The sequence below is a fragment of the Haliaeetus leucocephalus genome, unplaced genomic scaffold (genome assembly GCF_000737465.1).
Source record: "Haliaeetus leucocephalus isolate CR32 unplaced genomic scaffold, Haliaeetus_leucocephalus-4.0 Scaffold1, whole genome shotgun sequence".
Classification (NCBI taxonomy): Eukaryota; Metazoa; Chordata; class Aves; order Accipitriformes; family Accipitridae; genus Haliaeetus; species Haliaeetus leucocephalus.
Genome location: NW_010972437.1, coordinates 14575914 through 14603317, shown reverse-complemented (window position 1 = coordinate 14603317; position 27404 = coordinate 14575914). Strand labels below are relative to the sequence as shown.

Genomic DNA, 27404 nt, shown 5'->3' with positions numbered 1-27404 from the left:
ATGACAAACATTCTCATTGCCTAGCTGTAAGTTATGTACATTTTGCATCAGAGTTAATGTTCAAAAACGTTCATCACATACCACTAGGTTTCCGATCACCATGACCAGCATGAAAACAATAAGGCACATGGTTTGGCCTGCAACCTCCATGCAGTCCCACATCGTTTCTATCCATTCTCCACACAGCACTCGGAATACAATCAAGAAAGAGTGGAAAAAGTCATGCATGTGCCAGCGTGGAAGCACACAGTCACTGGAGATCTTGCAGACACATTCCTTGTAGCTTTTCCCAAACAGCTGCATCCCAACCACAGCGAAAATGAACACGATGATGGCCAGCACCAGGGTCAGATTTCCCAAAGCTCCCACTGAGTTGCCAATAATCTTAATCAGCATGTTTAGAGTTGGCCAAGATTTTGCTAACTTAAAAACTCGAAGCTGAAAAAAAATAATGCAAAGGAATCATTAATGGTACTTATGAAATAGAAGCTAGGTCCAAGTTGTTTAGCCAGATGTTTCTGTAGATTAATTTGTTCAGTAGGTACGTATTATTATTTTAATGGAAAGCAGGGAGCATGGACTATTTGCCTAAACTGCAGTGTTCAGCATTTCATTTTAGTGATGCACATAGAAAAAAACCCCATCATTTGTGTTTGTACCACATTTGATTTTAGTATTTTTAAACGTCCACTTACAGATGATTACTGAACAATTCTTAAAGACATTTTAGAAGTTTGTACTCTTTTCATCATCTTAACTACACACTCTTTGCTAGCTTTGTTCCACATTTCCCTCAGGACCACATTAGGTCTTCCAGGCTTAGTCAGAGGACAATTTTTGACCAAAAATTTGATGCTGGTATTGTCACGTCCATTCAAATCATAAACGCTAACTTAAAAATAATATTCAGTAACCAAACTATGGTATGTGAAGTAGGGTACCATTGCAACTGGTGCTAGTAAACTAAGTCACTCCTTCCTGCTCTATATATTAGGAAATAACCTAGGTTTTCAAGTAATGTGATAGCTATTAGTAATACAGACTTAAATCATGAATCTTGTGCCTCCGTTTAACATACCTATAAATTAGTTTGTGTACAATACTAATTGCTATAAAAAAGACATTTCTAGTAGAAACTCAATAATATTTCAATTTAAGTCAGATTATTATGACTCTTTGTTATATGTAATGGAGTTACTATATGTTTATTCTCAGTGCCCATTAAAATAAATGTTGTGAAGAGAGGATCTACTTAGGGCCTTTATGAGTAACACAAAGTAATGTTCACAATATAAAGACTGAAAATGGGATGATTCTTTATGTTGATGGCAATATGTATGTTTTTACAGATATTCAGCTTTGATGAATCTTAATGAAATCAGTATAACAAAGATTTACAAAATTCTCAAAAGGTAGCAGTTAGTCTTATGCTGGCAAAGGATATCAGTAGGATAGGATATCAACAGGATAATTTGATACCAAAACATATCAAAGGATTTCAATTGACAAACATCTTAAACTTGTACTTATCAAATATGGCATGCAAATTAGGCATATATGAAAAATAGTGTGTGCCATTTAAGTATATATCTTTACAATACTGGTAATTATGACAGGCATTAGCACTTTTTTTTTTAATGAGACAATTGCATGCAAATATTTAATTATCTAGGTCTTTACCAATCTGAATGACCGAAGAACAGATAATCCTTCAACATTTGCAAGACCGAGCTCCATTAAACTAAGGCTAACGATAATACCATCAAAAATATTCCAGCCTTCTTGGAAATAATAATAAGGGTCCATGGCAATTATCTTTAGTACCATTTCTGCTGTGAATATCCCAGTGAATACCTAAAACAAAATATAATTAATTAGTTCAGGTGTTATGAGAAATTTATATACCTGAGTAAATTTTTCTAATCCAGCTTGAGTTCTCATACTTGCTGCCTGTACCTGTTACTATAAAAAATAGCTGACTGCTATCTCCAAATTGCATCTAAACACTGAAAATTGATAATGAAAAACAAATTACTAAATCAGGACAGATATAGGAGGGCAGAGGTTTGATAAACATATAAAAAGCTATTCACCAGTCGGCAGCTCAGCTCCAGTTCATATTTGACTGCTATGTGCTGGACTATCCGTCCAGCAGATGATGTGATATGATCAGGTGTTTCCAGTCCTGTTTCTAGACGGTAGTCCCAGTAAAGCAAAAGAAGATTTGACAGCTTTTTTTTTTCCTTGCTACAGTCTAAACAGAAGTGTTAGAAAAAACTCTCTAAGGTCAGACTCCCTAAGGACAGACTCTCCAAAGTCTGTCTGTCTTTTAGGTCAGAGTTGAAGAGTATGGGTGGAATAGATGGGAAGCTGGAATTTCTTGCACTGGGCTTTTTGTAAGGATATAGAGGTTTCACACACAGCTACTATTCTGTGTGACAGCAATTTCCTTTTGGGAAAAAGAACTTCATGGCAATAATGTTCTTTGAAATATCTGGAAGTGCCAAATGTGAAATTATCAATGCTCCTTAGTGTTTTGAAGTCCAGAATTTAACCCAACGCTTTCTTTCAATGAGTAGTGATCAGTGGTTTGTGCAGCATAATAAAGAAGTTTTGGACCATAATGCAAAACCACTAAAAACATATGAATATTCTGCACAACACTCAAAGGATATCCTAGATGATCCAAAAGTCTACTAAAGTACACCAGTTCTTTACCCAGCTTGTTCTCAGTCCTCTTACAGCAAGTTTTATGGAAGCAAAGCTGACTTTCTTGCAACACTATATAACTATACTCATGATTAACTTTTAATTTAAGAAGATTAGGAGGCGGATATAATGCTGTGGGAACATTCACCTTTGTCAAAGTGTAAATATTAACATTTTTAAAAGTATATACTTTTGAGAAACTACAAATCTAGCAAGAAATACTATACTAATAACTTGATATATGAGAGATGTTACCATATGGTCAGAAGAATGTAACCGGTATTGCTATGTGTGGTAAAGAGAACACAACAAAGAATATTATTCTTGATAAAACTGTCATACTTGTCAAAATAATTGAAAAAAAAGCAATGAAAAACATTTCATTTTAAAATATTCCCTTCACAAAATAACCAATTCCATCCACAAACTTCTTTTTCTTGAGCATAACTGCATCCCCAAATACACAAAAATACATTTTAACAGAAGTAAACGCAAGTTTTCTTATAAATACTTAGGACTTTTGAATACTGAATGACTCAGTATTACAAAACTAAATCATTGCATTTTAGAACTATTGCTTCTTTCTCATTAAAATGCTACAGAAAAGGCAGAGTCATATGTGTCATATTTAATTTATCCTCAAACAGACCGTGATGTCACAAGCAAAGAGTAAATTAACATATTTTGAATGGAAATCACAAAATTAAGGTTAATAGATTAATACAGTGAGGAACAATTTAATTGAAACCAGCAGGAATAGTATTCACTGCATATATATAGTCCTAATTAAGGATACTGGATTGTTACAAAGGTAGTTAACAATATGACTGTTGCTAGCTTGGAGTAAAAAAAAGTTAAAATATGAGATGGGAAAAGGCAGAAGACCTTGTAAGTATAAATGGTTGGAGAGAAATAATTCTAACAATATGACAGAACATTTTAAAATACAATATTCTGTAATCTGTGATGAATATAAGAACATGCCAGCAATTAGATTTTTGTCCAGGAGAAAGGAAAGTGTAACGTGCACAAGAACATGTAGGTAGTAAACTCAATTTTAGTTCTATTTTTAAAAAAAGTAATAGAAGGATGTATTACCAGTACGTATAAGGAAAATGTTTAGCCTTTGAAACATACTCTGACTGAGAAATCTATTACTGCTTCATTTAAATATTAGCAGAGTTTTAAAAACTAATCTTTTTGAGTGATTAGTTCAGAACACTTGGTTGGTTTTGATTTTCAGGATTACATGCTGTGTGAGCCAATCCAGACCTCTCCTGTGTAATCTATTGGTAGTTATGTGAGCTGGCAAAAAATTAAAAATGTATGAATCTTCTTCTGAAACAAACATTTGCAAGGTTCAGTCTTCTGCTTCCTGAGCATTAGAAGCAAGTGGAGAGAAACAGACAAGAACATTTAAGTGTTACTAACATTTAGGTATCTGCTCAGAAAAGGAATTACATGTGACCTGGATCAGTTTAAAATTGGGAAAGGCATCACTAATAAACTTACAGATACAAGGTGCTTTTTGTTAGAGAATAAATAATAGTTTATTATTTTTTAGTTACCTAAAGTGGCAAGGACTTACTGCTAACAAGAAATATGCCTTTCTTGGAAATGTACTTTCACTGTAGTGTAACCAAAAAAAAATTCAAAGAGAAATTCTGACATCTGAATATATCATCAATTTCTTACAGAAGAAAAGCATTTTCTGTAATGGAATATCAGTACCATGGTAAAAATTAGATAATCTACCTTAACATTTTAAAGAAAAAACCCAAGGTAGACCTCAAGATATCTGACAATTGAGTGAATACTGCACATCCACACATATTCAGTTATTTTGTTATAGGAGTTACAAAATAAAGTCGTGAAAGTTAATGGCTCCAGCAAAAATCACTTTATCTATGAAAATCATATATACAGTTTCTGAACTGATTATAAAACCCAACCTGGAATAAATTTAAAACCAATGCAATGCATTTATGCATTTCTACTTTTAGAAAATGGTATTGTTACACCAAGTAGTGTATGACAAACCACTTACCAGGTTTCCCACAGAAAGTACACTGCTAAACTGTTCTGTCATTGGGTAATGTTCCATGGCCATAAACAAGGTGTTTAAAACAATGCAAATAGTTATAGCAAGATCAACAAATGGATCCATCACAACTAAATTGACGACATGTTTTACTTTTAACCACGGACTCCAGCAATCCCAGATCAAGAAAGTATTTGCAAATCTGTACCAGCATGGTGGGCATTTCTGTCTGGATTCTTCAAGCTCTGAAAAAAAAGAGAAAAAAAAATAACAGATAATGAATGTTCCAATTATATCCTCTGGAAGTTCTTGTTTAAAATATGTAAAAAGATTAAATCATTCAAATAAACAGCACACACTAACATGGGATTTCTCTCACCTATGTTTATCCATCTTAACATTAAGCATCTATGCTTTTTCATATAGTACATATAATGGTTTTTTATCTTTGATATACTTACCTAAGAAAGTTTAAGAAATGCTTAAGGAAGGCAGTTCATGTGCATTGGCATGGGTTGATTACAGCTGGTTGTTTTCTTTAAAACTATTTTTTTCATTCCAATTTCCTATTGTCTATGCTTGGATTTTAAGTCTAAGGGAAATTACTGTTCTAGCACATCACTGCCTTTATCATAGCAATTCCTGTGTATCTTAATGGATTTTTCCTGTTGATGTCTTATACGAAGAAAATCCCTGTATTCTCTGTTTGGGGCTCTGGCAGTCCCCTAGCTATGATTATTTTGTCTCTGTTAGTCCACTCAATAGAGTAATGTTTCGGAAGGTGTCATGAAAAATAAATGACTAAGCATTTAGAATGTGTAAATGATCTTAGAAATGCTCAAAAGCCTTTTGTATCTGATGTTCAGAGATTTCACATGTCCAGTTTTACATTTACAAAGGAAATTATGTAAATAATTGCTCTGTACATTAGTTAGCAGAAATTCACTGAACTGCCTGTCAGATAAAATGCATCAAATACCTTCCATTGTGTTTGTAAGTATGCTGGCTATACTCATTGCTCTTTGTCTTGCAGCAGAATCTTCCAGCATTTCCATAGAAATTTGATAAGAACTCAGTCGTCTTTTTCTTATTTCTGTTTCTGTAGTGGTGCCCTGTAAATGAAATACTGAGGAATTAAACCATCCATTTCAACAGCCAACGAACAATATTTACTGTATAAATATTGTCGTGATAATCAAAATCAGCTTTGTGCAGCATACTAGACTTTTCTTACACACTGAAGGTTTCTGTTCCTGTAGGAATTTCTTTGTTCTTTGTTGAGGAACTCAGTGGGAATTTCATACAGGTCTACACATAATTAACTGGGGGACACAATACCAAGGCAATGTGGGACCAAAGGTGGTTCTGATTTAAATGACTGAGTGAACAAAATTTTTGCTAGGTATCTCTTTGCTAGTGATAATTATTAGTCTTTCAAGAAAAAATGATCAAAGTTGAAACCTTAATTTCCAGCAGCTAGTCATGTTAAATAATTAAAGTGCGAGTACAGAAAGAAGTGAACTATTACTGAAGAAAATAACTTTGATACAAGAAACATGAGTATAATCCTAGGAATTAATTATCTAATACTATGTACTGCATTCCTAACCTGATAAGTGTGGTTGGAAAATTTTATATGAGAAAAAAATCACATCTTTTTTAATATTTCTTCTACCTAATTCTCACCCACCGCCATGCTTATACAGAATTTGTGATATATTCTTCCAATGAAAATGCAAGTCCTCTCTGTTTTGTATGGCTTCTAATTATCTTTTCAAAGCAATTACACCCAGCTCTGAGTTAAATGTGACTAACATGTCACTACTCTGTAGCTTGTAGGTGTCCTTACAGTTGCTTTGCTTTTCTTCTGGAGTGTGGCCTCAGAATCTAAACACAGGAGTGGGATTAAAAAGTTCCTAAATCTTGGTTTTTTCTCTGCCACAAGAGTGATTCATGGAAACCACTCACTCTTTTCTGATTATTCTGTCCCCATCCAGAAAAAGACTAAAAAAGCCTGCAGAACTCATAAGAGATTTTAAGGTTATCTTAGCGTGAGGAAGAAAAACCATTTCTGAGCATTCACTAGTACTATTTCTTTAGAGAAGACTCTTGAGTTAAATAGCTAAATCTTTTTTCAAGTTAATGTATTTCTGAAATAGAAGTATATAGGCGTAACCTCTGAGATAATCTGATTGAATTTCTGGTATGAGGGTCTATATCAAAATAGGAGAGAAGCAAAAATAAAAAGAAATGTGTAATAGTAGCAATGAAATCTTAATACTTATTTATAATGAAAATATTTTTCAGGTTAAATACAGTGCTATTATAGCCAGCAAAATACCATACTGAATCCATATTAAAATACTATGTATGAAAAAGCTTGCTTTTTTGAAAGTTTGAAAGAACATCTTAGCTGACAGAAATCTGAGACTGAGATGTAATGTAATTGCAAAGGAATTGTATGTATTTTTCTTATAAAAGTTATGAGAGAAATTTCTTCAAGATAAATTCAGTAACAGGTATTTCTATTAACTATCATGGTAGTAGTGACTGCATTCTGCTTAATTTTTCAGGTGTTTTCCTATACATATTTCCAATTTATATCCTTAATTATATGTCAAATGTCTACCTTTGTTGATGAGGTGAAACTATATACAAATTGATGAATTCAGTTTATGGTTTTTTTTCTTTCTATGTGCAGATCTTTTGCTGAAGGCAAGGAGAATATAATACTTTACTGAGACTCAGATATAGGAGGTTGAGGACTTTTTTCCCTTATGTTCTGTTACTTAGAAATTATTGCAAGTTATTTCTCACAGCTCTAAGAAATTATAAGGCATGCAGAGGTGAGCAGTAAGAAAAAATTCTGTGCCTGAACCAAACTGTAATAATTACTGGTTTATTTATAATTACCTCTGGTATAAGCTGACCAGTAGGTGAAGTTAAAATTGAAGGTCCTCCAACCAAGGAAACTACTCCATTGCAATCCACAGTGCTGTGCATCTTCCCATTTACTGGAAGGGCTGGTACCATTCTAGAAGACACACTCGCCTGACTAATATTACTGTTGCGCCGTTCTCCGTGTCGATTTGGAACGAAGAGAGAATCTCTTCTGCTCTCATTGTCTTCAAGAGTGCTGTGCTCATCATCAGCAAAGTCATTTTCAGATCCTATATCCTTTGCACGACCTCTGAAACTGAAAATGCTTGTTTTGCTGTTGCGCCTTGGTGAGAACAGGGAACCACGAATACTTAGCAAAGACTGTAAAAGATTTAAAACAAACCAAAACAAAACAGCATTAGAATTGAAGTTCTAAGTTCTTGGCTTTTCAAAGAATAGTTACACTGCTGGAAGAAGGATAGTCACTTTTTTCTTCAATAGTATCAGTGTGTCCATTAGGGGAATGTGCTTATTAGGGGACTTGAAGTAGAGGGGAAAAAATTCTTTTTAAGGTGATGTAGCAGGACTGAGGAAAAGTTGTGCAGAAGACATAAGTAAGGTTGGACAGTTTCGAGCAAAGAAGGAAGGTTGAATTGGTCTGGACCCATGACAGTGCTGCAGACAGTTCTCAACATCCCTATCAAGGTTTTGCAGGTATTTGTCTTTTATTCCTTCTTCTATTAGAGGACAGAGCTAAAAATCTTTTCTTTTTCTTCCTTTCTTCATCCCCTGGATTCTTAGGGATAAAAATTGGTGCTCACTAATATTGTTTTCTATTTTATTTGCTAGAGGCAGAAGTGGTCTTAAGTTTGGTATTAAATTCAGTCTAAGGTGATGTAATGAACTTGTCTGCCATCTTCACAATAGGCTCAATAGGGTGGGAACAACATATGCAGTACTCTCAAACTAGAAGAAAGAGGCAACAGCTTGGGGAAGCTCTGGACTTGTTCACAATGTGAACATGACTAGTAGCACTCTTGGGCATAGCACTCGGGGGGCTATAGCAGGCTGCACACCTACCAGAAGGTACCACTTGGCCATCAGGCAGCTCAAAGCAAGTATTCACCAGGGACACAGTTACCTATCCTCTTACAAATGAGAAAAAAAAAAAAAAATCAGTGGTTGTTGGTAATTCATCTTTTAATTACAGTAGAAGCTGGTTAATGGAATGTTCTTCTCCCTTGCTACATATTTTATTAACAGCATTCATGAATAAATAAAATGAGTACTAATTGTGGAAAAAAGAAACCTTGCATTAAGCTTTCTTCAGTTCTACATTTGTACAAATCTTCGCATCTTGGTACATCAAAAACCTGGTTTGAGTTGATTCTCAATTTTACCCTAGTTTTGCAGGTGGAAATTGCTCATATGTAATAGCAGTGGGTTTTATCCCAGAATAATTAAAGTGAAAGTGAAAACTGCACTATAATATATAAGCCTATGTTCATACTGTGAAAACCAAACACTGAATATATACATGTATCAATCCATATGTATCTCTGTATATGCATACTCAGATTTGTACATACACACACATAATGTGTGTGCTGAACCAGTAGTACTGCCTCTTATAAAGACCGGCAGGTGTTTACCATTATGAGATGTATTTTTTCTGCTCTTACAGCTATACCAAATTTTAATAATTTGGGCTGAAATTTGCTATGCTGGCTGTCAGCCTCAGGCGGAGTTACTTGAAGAATATCAGCCAAATGGTTTTGCTAACCCATTTATGTAAACTTGGCTGGAGAAAAAGTGCTGTTTTGCTTATGCTGAAAGATAATTTTATCTAAAAAAAAAGCTCTAGCTGCTATAGAGCATGACACTGAATTCTGACAAAGTGGTAAGCTAATTACTGCACCCTTTGTACATTTCTCTGTAAATGTGTTTGGCCAACCTACAGTCCTTCAAAAAATCACACACTCACTAGGTTTCGTCTGACTACCACTGCTACCCTTGCTTTTTTAGAAAATGTTTTCCATGGCTGCTATGTTTTGTTTGTAGTCCAGTCTTTGAAATATGTGTTAACATGCTCTGAGCACAGCTAAATGGATCAGGCCCCTCAGGGATTTGGGAGGAGTAATGCCTGCTTTGCAAGTCCCTGCTGGATTGAGGCAAAAGATATAAGCCAAAATGGTTGCAATTCTAACACATGTAGCGGCAGAAATATATGTGTCTGCGTGCTTCTGGAAAGTAAGGTCTGAAAGGAAAGCTTGGCTTTTCTCGCAGGTCACATGCATCATTCATTTGCACATGGAATATTGTGTTAAAGGACAAAACCTCTACAGGGGCTGACTGGGCAGATTATCTCCCTTTACCATTCTAGTGTGTTTCGTGCTCTGCCACCCTGTTTCACCAGGGAGCTAACTGCATGGCTAACAAGACAAACCAGCTCTTCCTTTACCGGTTCTACTGCCCGTGATCCTTCCACTCTTGTGGCAGCTCAGTTTTATTTCAGTTACATGCAGGCAACGTTTGCCCCAAAGCATTTTTACAACTGCAAAAACAATTACCAAGACAGTCTTTAATTAATAAATTATCCTCAATTAGATTATTTGCTTGATACAAGTCTCTTTGTATTTTAAAATTTAAATTAGTTTAAAATTTATTTATTTCAGATGGTCACTTATTTCCTTCTTGCTGTGTAATTCACAACATCTCAAGATGAGCTGTTTCCTGACTTTTGCACCATTTCCTTCTTTCCTTTCAAATCTAAGACATACACAATATTTGTTTTCACTTGATTTTAATGAATTTTAATTATTTTTTCTGCAACATGCATTCACATTTAATTTTAATGTTATCAAAAGTCATTTGAAATGCCTTGCTTTCCTAAGCTTCTTAAGTTTCTGTGGAAGTTTCACAGTTCTTCATGACACTTGACAGGATGAAAGCTTTCTGAGAGTTTCAGAGTATGAACAAATAAATGCAACAATGTTTTACTGTATGTTTATAAAGCTACAGAAAGTTTATTATCTATGGAATCCCTTTGTCTCAAATTCCCCTCCCCTTAGTATACATGCTTCTGTATTAAGTATTTTTTCTGTGCACCAAAAAATTTATTTAATATAAATGTAATATGTTCCTTAATCAGTCACTTCACCAGAAGGATATAAAAGAGCATCAGGGAATTTAGACTAGACAATGGAGGGGCCTATTATCAAGTAGTTACAGCACAGGACTAGCAGTCAGAAATTCCTTTCTCCTCAGACTTTGTCAGTGACTCTTCTTTAGTGTGGTAAAGTCACTCACTGTCCTCATCTATGAGGTATGGATGCTTATATATACATCTAAGTGAGGCAGGACTGCACAGTCTAAGATGAGATCTTTGGCTGCATCTCCTTGTATCAGCCTGACTCAAAGCCCATTCCAATTAATGAAAGATTTTTTGGAGCAGCTTTGGCCCAAAACTAATAGTACTTTTTATTAGATTGGAAATACACTTTTACAATATTACTCAAAGAGGTTAAGATAGATTTAATAATTTGTTTTTCTTACATTTTATTTATTTTTTTTTAATCCAGAGAACAAGCTGGTTATTCTTCTTAATGATAATAAACATTACTTCATTTCCTTAGAAATGCAAATGTATCTATTTCAGACCAGGCATCATCCCTTATACTTTACTAATTACTGAGGCTTTGTCTCAATATTAAGTTTTCCTCCCCTCAGCACATATATTTCAGTATGAAGTATTTCTGCCACTGAATCTCATATTTTATATGAGTCTGTACACTAACACAGTTAATATGAACATTAAATAGGGTAAACATTGGTAGTTAAACATGGGTATTATTGGTAGGCAGATGTCATCTATTGGCTGAGACCAGACATGATCATTTTGAGTGATTTTACTACAAATACCATAACTATGTGTAGATTTGAAATAAGAAAAGATATCCTTAAGGGACAGAAGAGATCCTTTGACTTAAGAGAGTAGAGCTTTTACGTTTGGACTAAGTGATTTCCAGAGGCCCTTCCTAAACTATTTTTTTTTCTACGATTGCAATGATTCTCCATCTTGTATAAGGAATTTCTAATGAAAAAGAACAGTATGAGTCAATTCTTATAAATATAAGCCCAAACGATCCCTATATAGTTTGTCTTTATTGTGGAGTACCAGAGCTACTTTTCTCATTAGCTGCCATGTAAAGAAGCTAGTTAAGTAAAAAAATAGAAACTAATGGTAGTGTGGAATTTCTTATGCAGGGTATTTGATGATGTGGTGTGCTACCCCCCCCACCCCCCCCTTATTTGTATAATATTTAAATGGATGCAAAACAGAGAACCTATGGTTGATTAACGAAATATATGCATACTAATGAAAGAGTCCTTGATTCTTTCTCCAATCTACCACATCCATCTTCAGAAATACATTTTCAGAAATGTTTTAATTAAGTTTACAATTATCCTTGGTATGTTCTTTTTATCCCTTTGCTAATAGAATGAGTCAAACTATATTAAACTGCAACACTGTTAACGGTACTACCACTGTTTTTTTCCTTCACTCACCATTTACATAACTTCCAATATGTAAAGCTGCTGTAATGTCAGTCAAAACTAAATTAGAGTATATTAGTATATTAGGATATAATTAAAAAGTGCTGTACCTGGTGAGGAGATGTGAACCTTTTTTCATATGTCAGTTGACTTCCTTCTGTGGAGAAGCGGAAACTTTTCCTTCTGATACTGTCTTCTGACTCGGACTTGGGGAACTTATCAATATCTCCTTTGTCCTCTGCTTCAGACATTTCTTTCTGTCTTCTTTTCTTCCTTCTGTTTCTTCTTTCTTTAGCACTTTTTGAGCTCAACTTTGATGCTTCTGAAGAACTTTCCAAGAGTTCTCCTAATCCCCCTACACCACTGAAATCTCTTGATGCAACTGATGCTGCTGCTACTGCTGCTGTTGCCTGTCAGTTTACAAAGCAAGGTATTCTTAGCAAATCCTTCCAGAAGGAACAATTTTATAGGCTTTTATCAACAGTTTTTATTATCACTGTGGTAATACTGCTGATTGTACACTCCTGAGAATGCAAATATACACAAACAAAATGAACTGAAAATAAACTATTGAGTTGTAGAGCTCTTCATTGTTTAGTAGCATGAGCTACTTGAAGCATCAACTTCAGCAGAACAATAGCATCACTATTACTTAAAGACTTGCTGCACAAGACACTGGCCTAAAATTAAGGTAGTCAGAAAAGTATAAACATGGTCTTTTTCATGTATTTCAGACCTGCTTCCCCATTTTCTCTCAAGAAAAATCCCCCATCATGCTCTAATTTGGCTGATCCCTTCTGAGTCCTTATGGAGAAAACTAATCCCTAACATCCACCATATGAGTTAATGTATCATAATCCAACTAGCAGCCTGCAAGTAATTGAATCCAGCCTTTCCTGACTTCACAGCAAGGACACTCCCCTCACTTTCCTTCTACCATGACAGGCAACAGGCACACTCTCTAGACAGGTATTCAAGCCCTACCTCCCTTTTCATGTGTCCCCTCCCACATTTCCCACTGTAACAGCACTCTAGGTCTTTGTTATAGATACACAAAGGTACATTCATTGCCGGTTGCTGCTGTGGCCAAGGAGAAGAAAAAGTTTAGGTTTCTTCTCTGCTGGAAAGGGGTGAGATGACTCACTGGAGTGAAAAGCCATCCCAAAACTCAGGACCAGTATCTTCAACTGCAGTGGTCAGCCTATCTGATTTGGTTCATTAGGGAAACTGGTTCATTTAGTCATCAAATAAAGGAAGAATTGAGAGTGCGTCCAGTACTCTTCTTAGAAAGAACTATCTGGGAGAGTACTATGAAATTCTGCAGTGGAAAATATCTTTGGGAAGATGATAGGCTGCTGTGAGCTTACAAAAAAGGGTGGTGTGCTAAATGGCAAGAGATTAGGGTTATATAACTAAGATGACTAGTAATTATCCAGCAAAACATATTATATTCAATGCCAAATATTTCAGGAATTATGAGATATCTCTCTACAGCAGGAAAGAATAATTTGAAAGCTCATAGTATGAATTAATGGCCTTCTGCGCCACAATATACAACCCGTGCTATACAAGTTGACTCGATACATACTTCTGCTAAATGGAGTATTAAAATGATTCTGAAATGTTTATCCGTTAAAAAAAAGTGTTACTCAAAATTTTGTCATACTGTTTTCAGAATATTGTCATTCAAATGCTCTAACAGAAACAAAGGCAGCAGATGCTGAGTCATCACCCATCTACTTCATAATACTAATACCAAAGGTCAAACAGGTGAAGCTATCCAAAGACTGCTGTGATGATTTAGGTTTTGGATGAATAGGTTCAGTGTCAATGGAGTGAACAGATGGGTCCCACACTCATTTCTGTCTGAGCAACCTATTCAGCAGTGATCCACCTTGTAATGCATACTTTCTGCTAATATTTTCACATACAAAAGGGATCTTGACTATAATACTGCTTTTCTTATAATTAATTGAGTGGTCATTCATTTAAAAAAGTAACGACTTTCCAGGGCCTTTATCCAACCTTCCTTGTAGTCTCTGCTTCATATGGTTCTGTTCTTCCTAATTCTGGATCAGCTTCATCTCTTTCCCCACTCTCAAACACACAAACATCTAGGTGAGCCTCCTGATATCTTTTGATATAATGTGATTTAGTGCCTTTCATGGATGCAATTATCAGATTAAAAAAAAAAAAGTATTTTTTGCTGATATTTAACTTTTTTTTAATTTGAATTTTGCAGGATTCTGCTTTTTTTTTAGTGATTTGGAAGTGATAAGGTTTAATGACTAAAATAGAGATATGCTAATTAGATTTCACAGGTCATGCATAAAGCTTTCTTTTCAAGAAAAAGGTGGAGAGTTTCACTTTCTATTAGCACTTTATAGAATCATTCTAACTTAGTGAAAGTAGCTGTAAAATACTACCAAAATTATAGTTTCATAGAAGATTCTAATTTGCTAGCATTTTATAAACATTTTCCTGTTGAAAATGACTATATGCCAGATGAAAAGCAGTAGAAAATCAGTCCAGAAATTAGACAGAGGTCTGATTCACAAAGCTGAACTCCTGCATATATTTTACTTTCAGATAAGAAAACCTCACACAAAAATATCTATTCAAATGTCTTTTTCTCAGAAAACTTTAAATAATTTTTTTCTCTTTTTCAAAGAGAACAAAATTACTTTAAAAGAAATCTGAAGTAATACCTCTGTTACAAATATTGCTAGTCTGATCTAAGGATATATAAACTTCTGGTTGACTTCAGTGTGCTTGAATTAGGGATATGCTTAAATACCTTGCTGGATAAAAACCTAAAAGAACACTGATTACAATCCTTCTCTCTATTTTCTGAATATTGGGGAAGAACTATTAACTACAGCAAGCCTAGCAGTTCCCACTCAGACCATAAACCAGAAGTTCATGCTGTTCATAAGATCTGTAACATAAAAGCATCATATACTATGACTACCTAAAGTCAGGTTTCTAGGACACTCTTATCACAAATATTTTACTTTTACAGTCTTTTGGTGAACTTAGTAGCATTCTTTTCTGTACCATTAGCTTGCTTTTTTGCTACTTGGTTATTTCCTGATTTTCATTGGCTATTTCCACTTTTATAACTTACGTGTTAAACAAGACTTTTTTCTTTCTGTAATTCATTGCACAATTTATAGGTGTTCTAATTCATAAAAGATTATTATCCTTGCCTTAAAAATAAGGCTGTTCAGAAAGTACAATTTCCATCATTACCTGAGCTTCTTCTTGTTGCTTCTTCAGTTGTTCCAGCATCTGTTGAAATTCTGCTTCTTTCTGCTCTGCTTCTTCCATGGTTGCTTGATTCTGTTCTTCATAGGCCATGGCGACCACAGCCAGGATCAAGTTGATCAGATAGAAAGACCCCAGAAAAATCACCAGAACAAAAAATATCATGTATGTCTTCCCAGCAGCACGTAGTGTCTAGGGAGTAGAAAGCATATCTATATATTATTCCACCACTTATCTTTGTTACTGCAACAGCATTATGCTTTCAGCTCATGTACAAATAAGCCTATTTATATAATTTTGTATGTCACCTACAGTTTACTTTTTATGTCATAAAAATTTCTTACCAGCTGATACAGGTTTTCCCAGAAGTCCTGAGTCATTAGCCGAAAGAGCGACAGAAAAGCCCAACTGAAGGTGTCAAAACTTGTGTAACCATAGTTGGGGTTTCTACCAGCTTTCACACATATATATCCCTCTGGACACTGCCTATGTGAAAACCAAACAGGAGGTACTTAGTCATAACTTTTATGTCCTTCTAGAACATATTAATTATCTTTTGGAACAATATGCATTATTTTTCCACAGGAAATCCATGAATTACGATTAAATTCATTCAGAAAAAAAAGTCCTAAGAAACGAACTAATAAGAGAGTAAATGAAAAATACCCTTTCCATCCGTTCACTGGTTGAAATGACCTAAATATTTAAATTCTCCTCAGTCACATTTTGCAAATAGAATCTTTATTCCAAATTAATAATTTCCTGGCAGAAATAATTGCTAGAATGTTATTAAGGTTACAGACAGATTAAACAATATTATTAGCTAAATCCACTTGTACTCTTAGAGATCTCCCACATAATGCTGAGATATTTTTTTTTAATAAGCTTCTTCACTGTTGCCAGTTAGGTATCAGAGTTCAGCTAACAATTCTAGGCTCATAATTGGGCACATGTGTGTGGCAGAATTTGCCAGTAATGAAAAAGAGTTAGGCTTGAAAAAAAGATTCAGTCTTTAACTCTGAAGTCAGTACTGTGCTTTCTTAATATTTTACATATTCTCTTTCTCAGTTCTAACTTTAGCTTTCATCCTACTTTCTTCAGTTAGTACATCTCAAAAATAGACTTTACAAGAGTTCAGATTTTATCATTAACACCAACATAATTTTCCAATCAAGCAGGAAGAAAGGCTATTAATGAGTATTTTGTTTAGCCAGAGAGTAAAATATTTTGACTTGGGTAAGAAGTCATTGTTTAGCATCAAAACTGTAAGTTCTGTAACACTGCTAAATATGGAGTTGCAACTGCTGTGGGTAGGTTTCATGTTACTGCTTTTTCTACAGAACATAACAGAGGATTTTTGAAAGGGTCTTACCCTGCATCAGAGCTATTACCACAAAGTAGGGCATCTCTTTGTCCTTCCAAAATGTAAAAATGAGCTGTGTAGAAAGCATTAGAAATATATGTGAATAAATCAAATTAACCTGAAAGTACTAGAAAGTGAAATAAAAATAAATTGTATAAAATCAAAGTGGTAGCTGCTGGTCACTTTGTAGTTTGTTTAGGAACCCTTCTGGTTATTGTTTATTGTATGTACTTTATCTCTGTCAGTCAGTGACTGTAAGCAGTTCTACATAAGGCAGAAATATAAACCGTTCAATGTTTGTTTGATCACAAATAGTTACGTGCTATAGCCACAAATATATTAAGAATAGTTATATCAGACATTCTTACTTTCATCCTCAATGTAATCCTTCCAGTTAAATGTGCTCACTGTCATATTAACAAATGTACCATTTTCATCCATTGTGCTGTTAAAGTAGGAAATAATGTTTATTTCAAAAGTAGAATTGTCTGGAGGCCACTGCAGGCATTTATTCCTCAAGTTGCCCATGAACAGCTGCAGCCCTATTAGTGCAAATACACTCAGACAAAACACAGTCAGGATCATAACATCCGAGAGCTTCTTCACCGACTGAATTAGGGCTCCTACAATAGTCTTTAGGCCTGCAAAGAGAAAAGATCCATAGATTTATCAAAGAGTATCTTTGTGCTTCCTATATAATTAAGATGTCATGCAGACACTTAAAAAGAAATTATTTTTTATTTTTCAAACAGTAAAGCTTCATGAGCAGCCTCAGAGCTTGTGAGGATGAATGAAAGAAAAAGATTCTTTTTTATGAATATGCAATGTATATATATTCCAATAAATTAAGTATAAAAAAGTTGTTCTCAAGCAGGAAATTTTATCAATCATGCTTTCCTGTTATAGATTTGATTTTATTTCTTAATTTTTCTCTGCATTTAATATTCTTCCAATAATTCAGTTTCCAGTTAATATTAAATATGACTTCACAACAGTATGAAGACAGAATGAGATAGAATGGCAAGTAATTTTGAGGAAAAAAAATTAATATTATATATGACTTTATAACAGTATAAAGATAGAATGAGATAGAATTGCAAGTAATTTTGAAGAAAAAAAATAATTTGTGTTTGATAAACTTTCCTGTGCAATATTTATCTCCTGTTTTGTAGCGTTTTTTGTTGTTACTTGATTGTCTGTAAGACTAACGTCAATCTGAAGTGGTAAAATAAAGGAAAAAATTCAAAATCAAGAAAGCCATAGCACTAAAGCTTTATTAATGTAAAATAGGCAATTTGTCATAATAAAATGCAGAAAAACAAAGCAAAACAACCCATAGGCCTCATATTTTATGCTTCATGCAACAATCTGTTAAACTCAAAGGCTGATTTTGCAAAATAAAAAAAGCTAATGCTGAAAAGGCAAAGAATCATAATCCAGGCTTATGATCCATGCCTTTTTTTTTTCTTTTTTTTTTTTTGGCAACACAAGCAGCAAACAGCAAGACTTATGCTCAAAAGAAGTGAATTCAACTTCAATGGAACGAAAGTCAGCCTCGGTGTTTAACCTCGCTCTCACCTGGAATGACTGATATTGTTTTCAAAGCTCGGAGAACTCTGAATGTTCTCAACGCTGAGACATTGCCCAGGTCCACAAACTCTGTCACATATCTGTAATAGGGGAGTTCACACACAAACACAATGACAGCACACAAATAACAGTTGGAGATACGAGGGGCCTAACACCTTACACCAACTACTTCTTACCTGGGATTACAGAAATAGTTTTCAAAGCTCTCAATACTCTGAAAGTTCGAAGAGCTGAAACATTGCCTAGGTTTACAAATTCTGTTACATACCTGTAGGATTAAATCACAGTTATTCAGAATTGAGGCAGAGCTTATACTAATTATGTGGGTCTTCAAAACCTCTGTGGCAATATTAGCAATCATGCTTCCAAATTTACCTTTCTTTTCAGTACACCTCACTTTCATTATTTATTTCCATCAATTTTGTTTAAATTTCATTGAAGTGAAGTTCACTACTTTGTATTTGAACAGCTAATTAAACTAACTCTCTTGTAATAGGACGGTGACATAAAGTCAAAGGGATGGCTTCCATTCTGGTGAGCAGAAAAATGTAGGACATGAAATTAGTGTCCCTCAGCAGTAATTACACTAGCAGCTGACACTCTGTGCTGGCTCCTGCCATATTTTACTTTGATTTATGAGTACTAAAATGTGTGATATGGTGTCTAAACTTCACAGGTAGCAGAAATTAAATACTTTTAAATCAATATATTTATTATAATAATATTTGCCGCTAATTTCATGCCCTAAATGCTTAAAAAGTTCTTAAACCACTTACGCCATTAAAATGACACTGAAGTCAAGCCAGTTCCATGGGTCTCGCAGAAAAGTGAAACCTTCTAAGCAGAAGCCCCTTGCAAGAATTTTGATAAGTGATTCAAAGGTATAAATTCCAGTGAAAGTGTACCTGAAAAGCATCAGAGCGGGAATAATGGATTTTTGCATACTTATGCTTATAGACATTGCCATGCTTCATCAAAGACGACTTACAAGAAAAGTGTTTGGAGGCAAAAGAAGGGAATTATAACTTAACTTGCCCCAAACACTTAATGTAATCATTGTTCAGTAGATGAAATGTGAACCTGACACATATATAGTATTCATTTTCTAAAAGGCTGATTTAATCTCAGTTTTTGTGCTTGCAAATAATTTCAGATTCTAGTATTTATATATACATTTCAGACTTTGATATTTATATGTACATTCTCTGGCACTCACAGGGCTGCCTCTTAACTTGCATTCACAAATCAGGTAGATCTCTAAGTGTTACAAAAAATGATTATTTTTTTTTAATGTCAAAATCAGTTTTGTGAAAATCAGTTCTGGATAATAACTATACTCATGCCTATAATACAGGTTTATTTCATAAATAATCATTAAATATAAGAAAGTATGCCCAGACTGTTATTCTTGAAGATGTGGAGCATGATTACAGATTTGCCTGGTGTGGGAACAACCATTCATCTAAAAACATAGGATAGTCAGTTATAACCAGGGCATTGCAGGGACTTCCGGAGACCTACGTGGGTCTGTGCAGACCTCCAGAATAAAGGAAATCTACCTACAGACCCTACTGTTCTTTCAGACTTTCAGCTAAACCCTAACAAGCCATAGTCACTGTTGAGCATACTGGGAATGGGTGAATTCTGGTGCGGTTCCTAAACATAGCATTCAGAGTAAAATTCCTTAATGCAGTGAAATAAATAAATATAAATGAATAATGGCTATTGGATAACAGGAGGAAATGAAAGAAACCACAAGTGGTTAGGACCAGGTTTTTCATGAGTGGTATTACTGCAAAGGAAAACATAATATTTCAAAGGAAAACGTGTATCTGTTTTTTATTAGAGAACAAGGAAGAGAAACAGAGATACTTCATGGTTTCCTTACATCTGTCAGCTCTTTGTTACTCCTTCATTGGTAAGGCCCTTTCCTCAGCAGTTTGAGATTCCTGCGGTTTGGGTGTTTTGTGTGCTTGCTGTGGCTGGCACTTGTGAGTTCACATCAGCGAGCCACGAAGAATGTCCCACGGTGCTAAGATCATGGATACTCAAGCAATACGTGGCTGGCCTCACCAATGACGTGCAAGAATTTTACATGCACATTTGAAGTTCTGGAGCTCCTTTTCCAATTTACAGCTCTGAATACTCAAGGACAAGAGCTTGTGTTTGTACTTCACGGTAGAAGTTCAGATATTCCTCAGACATAACTTTAAAGAACAAGGCATTACTCTTAAAGCATTTACATTATTCAACAGGAAACCAGAAAGATATTGATGATCTCATGTAATCTGATTCTTTGTGACTCTGGAAAAGCCCATTCTGTCGTGCAACTTTCCATAAATGCTTCTTGTTTGGAGTCACACAAAAACAAAGACGTAACAATAAAGAAGTAAAAATGTTTAACTTACTCTACATTCTTTGTCCAGTCTGGAGGGTTACTCATGGTCATAAATACACAGTTGGTCAAAATAGTGCACATGATAAGCATGCTGAATAATGTAGAGTATAGTCAAGGCATGTAAGTCAACAAAGTATGACAGTTTTATAACACTGAAATAATTAAAAATATTAAGTATATAAAAATATGTAAAAATAAAGTGACATTCTAAATAAAATCTGAAAATAAAGCTTTGCACATAATTTTATCTATTTTAAATTGTATGCCATCTGGCATGTTATGGTGCACTTACTGTAAAACAATGCACTACTTTTATAATTATGGCAGGTTTAGGATTTAAATGAAACTTAAACACATCCTTAAGTCTGTAAAAATATGAAATGAGTACCCAAACATAATTACTAATTGAAGCCAGAGGGGATCATTCTAAAAGATTTTTAGGAAAAGGTTGGTTGTTTACGCCCAAGTTGTTCTTTGGACATAATTGAAATACATTTGAAGATATTCTCCTTTATTCTGACCTGGATCTTTTGTAGGACACCTACCCCAATGCTGAAAACACAATGCTGAAAAAGTATGCCTGAAAAAGCAGCTCTTTACCCATGCTCTTTTGTCCTTGCTAAGTGAGTCTCGTTCATGAATAGCACTACTGGTCTTGGTAAAAGTGTGACCTTAGATATGTTCAAGTGCAATGGTTTGTTACTAATTTGGCCTTAGCTGCAAGGCTTAGTATGGGATCAGGTCTCCTTTTGTATATAAAGCCTGATACTTAAACTCTGACAGCTTTAGGTGGTTCAGTAGAGAATTCTCTCAGTAGGAATGAAGATCATACTGCAATTCACATCTGATCATACTTAAAAAGCAGCAATATCACCATATGTTTAGTTAGCATAGTACACCCACATGGACATAATTTGTATATCCATATGAAAAGTATTATTTCAGTAATTCAATAGTTTTAAATGGCAACCCTTAAATCAACATTAAGAAAAAAGGATATGAATGTACCAAAATCTTGATAGCAACTTTTCTGATGGGATTAAAAGGAGTTAAAATGTACAAGGCAGATGTGGCACTGAATCGGAAAATTGCCTTTCCCTTATTCAATACTATGAAAGTCTGCAAAAAAGAAATACAAAATTAAAATACAGTGTTGACTACATAAATCTTTACCTCCTTCTAAAGGATTCCATTCTCTGCCCGTGAGGTTCAAGTTCCATTCTACTGTGTACCTGTGGTAGGAAAACAACTGATTTCTATGAATACAGTGGGTTAAGCCTTCCACAGCAAATTCTCCAATTTGCTGAATTTCCCAGCATGTGGACTAAATTCTGATGTTGTTAAAACCAGTGGGAATTATCAGCACCAATGTCAGTTTATCAATATTAGCAAAATGCAGCATTCCATCACTAAAGTATTTTCAGTTTTATTTCTAACGAAGTCTTTGATTAAAGTCAGAGTTTCAAATTAATCAAATACACTCTACCTTGTGAGCAAACACGAACAAAACCAAAACAGCAAAAGGACAATTCAAAATGGCAGTTGGTGTTGGGAACAAATACTTGACAGAATTATATACACATATATATGTTGACAACGACAAACACCTGTCACTAAACAATTAACCATAATTTAAAAATAATTTTGCTTTCATTTTTTATTTTTAAATACTACCAATATAAATTATATGTATTTTCTAAAAATGTATCTGTGAAAAAAATAAAAGGGATTAATAAATTGCCAGCTGTCATCATTCTGAGCAGTCTGAGACAAACGTGCACCAGAATTTGGCATCCTATAACTACAAATCTTTTCTTCAAAAAAATGCTGTTTTCATTTTTAACAATATGCTCTTATTTTCCCTATATGTAAACACCAAATTTAGGTAGTTATTATCTTTGAAAATTTGACCTGATAAACCTACGGTTCATGTTCATTACATTCTGTTCCTGTTGGCGGTCATCGCCTAAGTGTTATCGTTTTTATTCCAAGTGTATTCATGTGTGAGGTTTACTGGCATCTTTGGTGCTGTTTGAAATTTCTTCAGGACATGACTATTCTTCATTCCTTTCGCTCTTTGTCGACGGTAATGGCTCTGCTTTGTGTTACCATAATAGAGTCTTTGTTACACTCTCAGCAGAGCTATATAGTATCACTGTTCTCCATGTTGATTTCCATTCTCTGTAAAAACTTGGCTGTGATCAGAAAAATGCTGCCCTCTCCGTGGCCTTTACTGCCTATCTGGTCTGCCTTCTCCAGGAGAGAAAGCAAACCTCTCTACAGTGGGAAAGAAAACAGGTAAAGGAGTTTTGCCAGTGCCTGTTCACCAAATAACATCAAGCGCAGCACTGAGGATGACAGAGAATGGACTCACACTCATTGGCATTTCTCTCTGCCCTACAGTCCTTCACCCAGCTAGAAACGCTGGAAAGATGTTGCCTGTCCCAAGGTCACTGCTGCAGCAGGGCCTGAAGACAGACTACAATTCACCTATGATTTTCTCTGCATTGACAAGTTGATGATTCTAGTTCATCATTTAAGATGTCCATGTGTTTTCTGTCGAGGACATTAGGCTGGTACGTAACTTAAATACAGATGTCACCTGTGACAACAGAGTCTGCAGCTTACTAATTACTCTTATAGATGAACAAGTCCATCAGTAGTCTGAGTTTTTACACTTTTGTCCCCCCAAATTTTACTATTTTTTCTGAGCATTGGAGGTTAAAATGTATACTTCAGTACTTCTCAGATTTTTTGATACTTCATTTGTAGAAGACTTGTTTAGAAAACTTTATTCATGAACTTATTTATGCAACTTTGTTCCTGAATTTTTTTGCAGCTAGTCAAGAAAAGGGCTTTGTGTACACAATTATATTGTAAGTAAGAATCTGCATGGAACTGTTGATATAACCAAAACCATACAAATGAAAATAACCCTTGGTAACACTCCTTCTCTGAGTTTTCATGTCTTTAGATTTCCCTAATAATGTTAATATTTGTATTACCTACAGCATTGTTTATTTAACTTTGGCAACTGTTAGGTTATGCAATTACATATGGATTCTGCTTTCCTGTTCCTATTACTGAAGCCATAATTTTAAAAACAGTTTTGCAAACCACAAATATAGGCACTAAATGGAGAGTGCTATCGGCATGATTTTTTCCTAACAAAGTAAGTTTCTTTACAGCTTGAAATATTTTATGTCTTCATTTTTTTGTAGTTGCTCAACATCAAGTTTCGTATCTCGATGGCAGCCTGGAATGCTTCAAGCCGTCATCAGAGCAACTCTGTCCATTTCCTTCTCTGTTTCAGAGAGATGGGAAAAGATAATCCCAAGCACTTGTCCATAAAACACCTTCTGCATTTTTGAATTTAGGGTTATCATCCACAGCTTTACCTTCCTTCACTCTCCTTACCCACAACACTTCGCAGGTCTGTCAGGAACTGAGAGAACATCTTGATGCTGCTAAAGGAGCATGTGGAAATAAGCAGATAGAGAGTACAGAGGAGAACCTGCTCTTACTGTCAGCTGTACCTTTCAGTAACTTGTGCAGCACATAAGGTATTTTTAACCATTCCCATGGACTATTTCAGATCCTGGAGGAGTTTAACACAGTCTTCAACTGATCCCAGCTACGGAGATATACTTGTTTGTTACATGTCTTTCTCTTAAGTCATATAATGGTAGCCTGTTTCCAGACTGTATGCATCATTGCTACAAGACCAAAGACCATATACTCTGCTGCAGATCCTGACTTTTAAATGGTCGAGGGGCAAACTTTTTACTTGAATGGATCTGTTTGAACTAGCCTTTCTATCTCCAAGTCCCTGGCTTGTGGGTCATGTGAAAATGAGGACTTCATATGACTGTGCAAATCGGAAGGGGAAGTACACCTCTTTTAGGAGTTTACTTTCTTCATGGAGCACAACTATGCTATTAATGGTCCAGTTGTGTTGTAGCCTCACACATGTAACTCAGGCACTTTACTCTCACAAATCATAACTCTTTGCTCTGCTCTTTCTGTATAAAAACTCTCAGTTAGTCTTCAGAACAACAAAGCTATTGTTTTTCAATTCCTTCATCAAAACCTAGCTTTTCTGTGGTGTCTGCCACAGGCTTCTAATTGACAGCTGTACAGCACAGATCTATCATAGCAATTCCAAGCACCTCAAGCAACAGTTTTCATTGTGGTAGTTTTATATGACCCAAGACTTACACAGAGTCTCTATATGCTACATATATAGATAGATATATTTTATACATACATATATAGATATATTTTTACATGTGTTACATAGCTGTAACAGAAACAAAGAACATGGTTACAGCCCTTTATATCACTAACTTGGATGGATGCTACCTGGTTATCTACAACTGTCTCCACTGCAAAACCATGCTTGGAACACCTCGTTTGTCACATCTGGTCTTACTGCTATATGGAAATGAGGAAAATTCAGTCATGTTCTCAAGTTCAGGCAAGCTCAGGAAGCGATATCTTCTGTACAATGAAGTCAATAACAATTAACTCAATGGAAGCTGAAGGAGTCACAATATAGAAGAGCATAAATCAGTTCTGTTAAATGAAAGGAAGTTTCTGTGTATTTAGTGGCTTCATGGCTCTAACCTCATATCTTGTGATTAAGCTTTTCTAGTATAGAAAACTATATTCTATTTTGTGCAAAAGATTACTCACTCACTTTTTTATTGATATAATATGGGTCCAGGTCTTCCAAAGGTTCAGATACCATTCCTGGAGGTATGTCACCGTAAATAAATGGCAGTGTCTTTCCTGCCTCCAAGTCACTGTTTGGTTTTGGACCATTTTCATCATCATCATCTGCATGTTCTTGCTTGGGCTTTTTAGCTTTTTCTTCTGCAGAACGCTTTTCAATAGCTGCGAGAGAATCTCTAGTAAAATAGCGGAAGCTTTCAGGTCCTGGTGGTACCAGCAGTGCCTGTGCCATGTTTTCATCCTGCAAATTTAATTACTTTTAGCCTCTTGCATAAGAATGACCTATAAAAGAAAATTAGATAATTTAGGAAAACTACATTGTACCATGTTGTGGTTTAACCCCAGCCAGCAACTAAGCACCACGCAGCCGCTCACTCACTCCTCCAACCCCCAGTGGGATGGGGGAGAAAATTGGGAAAAGAAGTAAAACTCGTGGGTTGAGATAAGAATGGTTTAATAGAACAGAAAAGAAGAAACTAATAATGATAATGATAACACTAATAAAATGACAACAGTAGTAATAAAAGGATTGGAATGTACAAATGATGCGCAGGGCAATTGCTCACCACCCACCGACCGACCCCCAGCTAGTCCCCGCACGGCGATCCCCCCATCCCCACTCCCCCCAGTCCCTATACTAGACGTGATGTCCCACGGTATGGAATACCCCGTTGGCCAGTTTGGGTCAGGTGCCCTGGCTGTGTCCTGTGCCAACTTCTTGTGCCCCTCCAGCTTTCTCTCTGGCTGGGCATGAGAAGCTGAAAAATCCTTGACTATAGTCTAAACACTACTTAGCAACAACTGAAACCATCAGTGTTATCAACATTCTTCGCATACTGAACTCAAAACATAGCATTGTACCAGCTACTAGGAAGACAATTAACTCTTTCCCAGCTGAAACCAGGACATACCAACAGAAAAAAAAACATTTGCTCAGAAACCCTCTCCAGGCCTGAAATAGAAGCAGCATATTTCAAGGCTGAATGAAAGTTAAAAGCAACTGCTCAGAATTTATTTAGATATTTTATAAATTATTTTTCACCTTTTTCCTGTTGGTCTAGAAAAAGACACTACTTCTGCCCACAAACACTGCTTTGCCTGTGTCCTTAGACTCTCCCAGTTAGAGCAAAATACTGATACAAGTGTTTTAACTACATCTTTTTTTAACAGAAGTATAAATGCATATTCTATGAAGTACTCCTGAAAATTTTAAGCCTATATTTTACATTAATACATTTTGTCTTCCTGTATTTTTTCAAGTATCAGTAATCCGACTTTACAAACGTAAATGCTTTCATTAACCAAAAAAGAAGTGTTCGTACGATTAATGCTGTTTAAATGACAGCAACTGAATTATGGGAGGAACAAACATAATTCTTTCTTACTGACAGTTTACTGTGCTGAAGGTTAATGTTAGATACCAAAGCAGGTTAGGTTGCATTTATTGACTGTGAGCTGTGAATCAAAACCACAAGCCTTTTAAGTAAAAGGAAACAGGATGTACAATCAAGACTATGTGGGAAAAGAATGCTGTTCCTGATTTTTTGCAAGGCAAGTGTCATAATATTATTTTAGACTAAAACTACTTTGAAATCTAAGACTTTGGTTCCCTATGAATGTCTTTGGTGCCAGTGCTGGATGATGTAGTCCCTGCTGCTTTTTCTTACCCTCTGCACCAAACTTTCCACTGTACAATAGGTGTCTTTACAAAGCCTAGCATTGCATCGGCTGAAAGTGATGTTCTTTTCTGTCTTCCAAGTCTTTCTGCAGCAGGACTAGTTACTTAAACTGATGCACTGTACAGCACAGAGGAGAGGGTTGAACGGCTGGAGGGAGGGAATGGCAGAAGACAGGCAGATCTGCTT

At 35.4% G+C, this 27404-nt stretch overlaps 1 protein-coding gene across 8 annotated transcripts in view; it reads right to left on the bottom strand.

Moving 5' to 3' along the window:
• Positions 1-25771, bottom strand: part of LOC104831700 (sodium channel protein type 2 subunit alpha-like) — a 61047-nt gene extending 35276 nt beyond the window's left edge. For 2 of the 8 annotated variants that reach the window (XM_010567464.1, XM_010567456.1), the window contains exons 1-15: positions 25505-25771; positions 21806-21924; positions 20816-20905; positions 19184-19312; positions 18396-18487; positions 17186-17458; positions 16827-16890; positions 15799-15940; positions 15440-15646; positions 12298-12597; positions 7664-8011; positions 5730-5862; positions 4757-4995; positions 1681-1854; positions 82-438 (exon numbers count right to left, since the gene is read on the bottom strand). In XM_010567464.1, the coding sequence (XP_010565766.1) occupies positions 82-438; positions 1681-1854; positions 4757-4995; positions 5730-5862; positions 7664-8011; positions 12298-12597; positions 15440-15646; positions 15799-15940; positions 16827-16890; positions 17186-17458; positions 18396-18487; positions 19184-19312; positions 20816-20905; positions 21806-21924; positions 25505-25771 (2934 nt within the window). Of the gene's footprint in view, positions 1-81; positions 439-1680; positions 1855-4756; positions 4996-5729; positions 5863-7645; positions 8012-11044; positions 11085-12297; positions 12598-14188; positions 14202-14984; positions 14989-15439; positions 15647-15798; positions 15941-16826; positions 16891-17185; positions 17459-18395; positions 18488-19183; positions 19313-20815; positions 20906-21805; positions 21925-25504 lie in introns of all 8 variants that reach the window. The other 6 variants (XM_010567499.1, XM_010567449.1, XM_010567472.1 and 3 more) reach the window with 6 other exon arrangements.
• Between the last annotated feature and the right edge of the window lie 1633 nt (positions 25772-27404).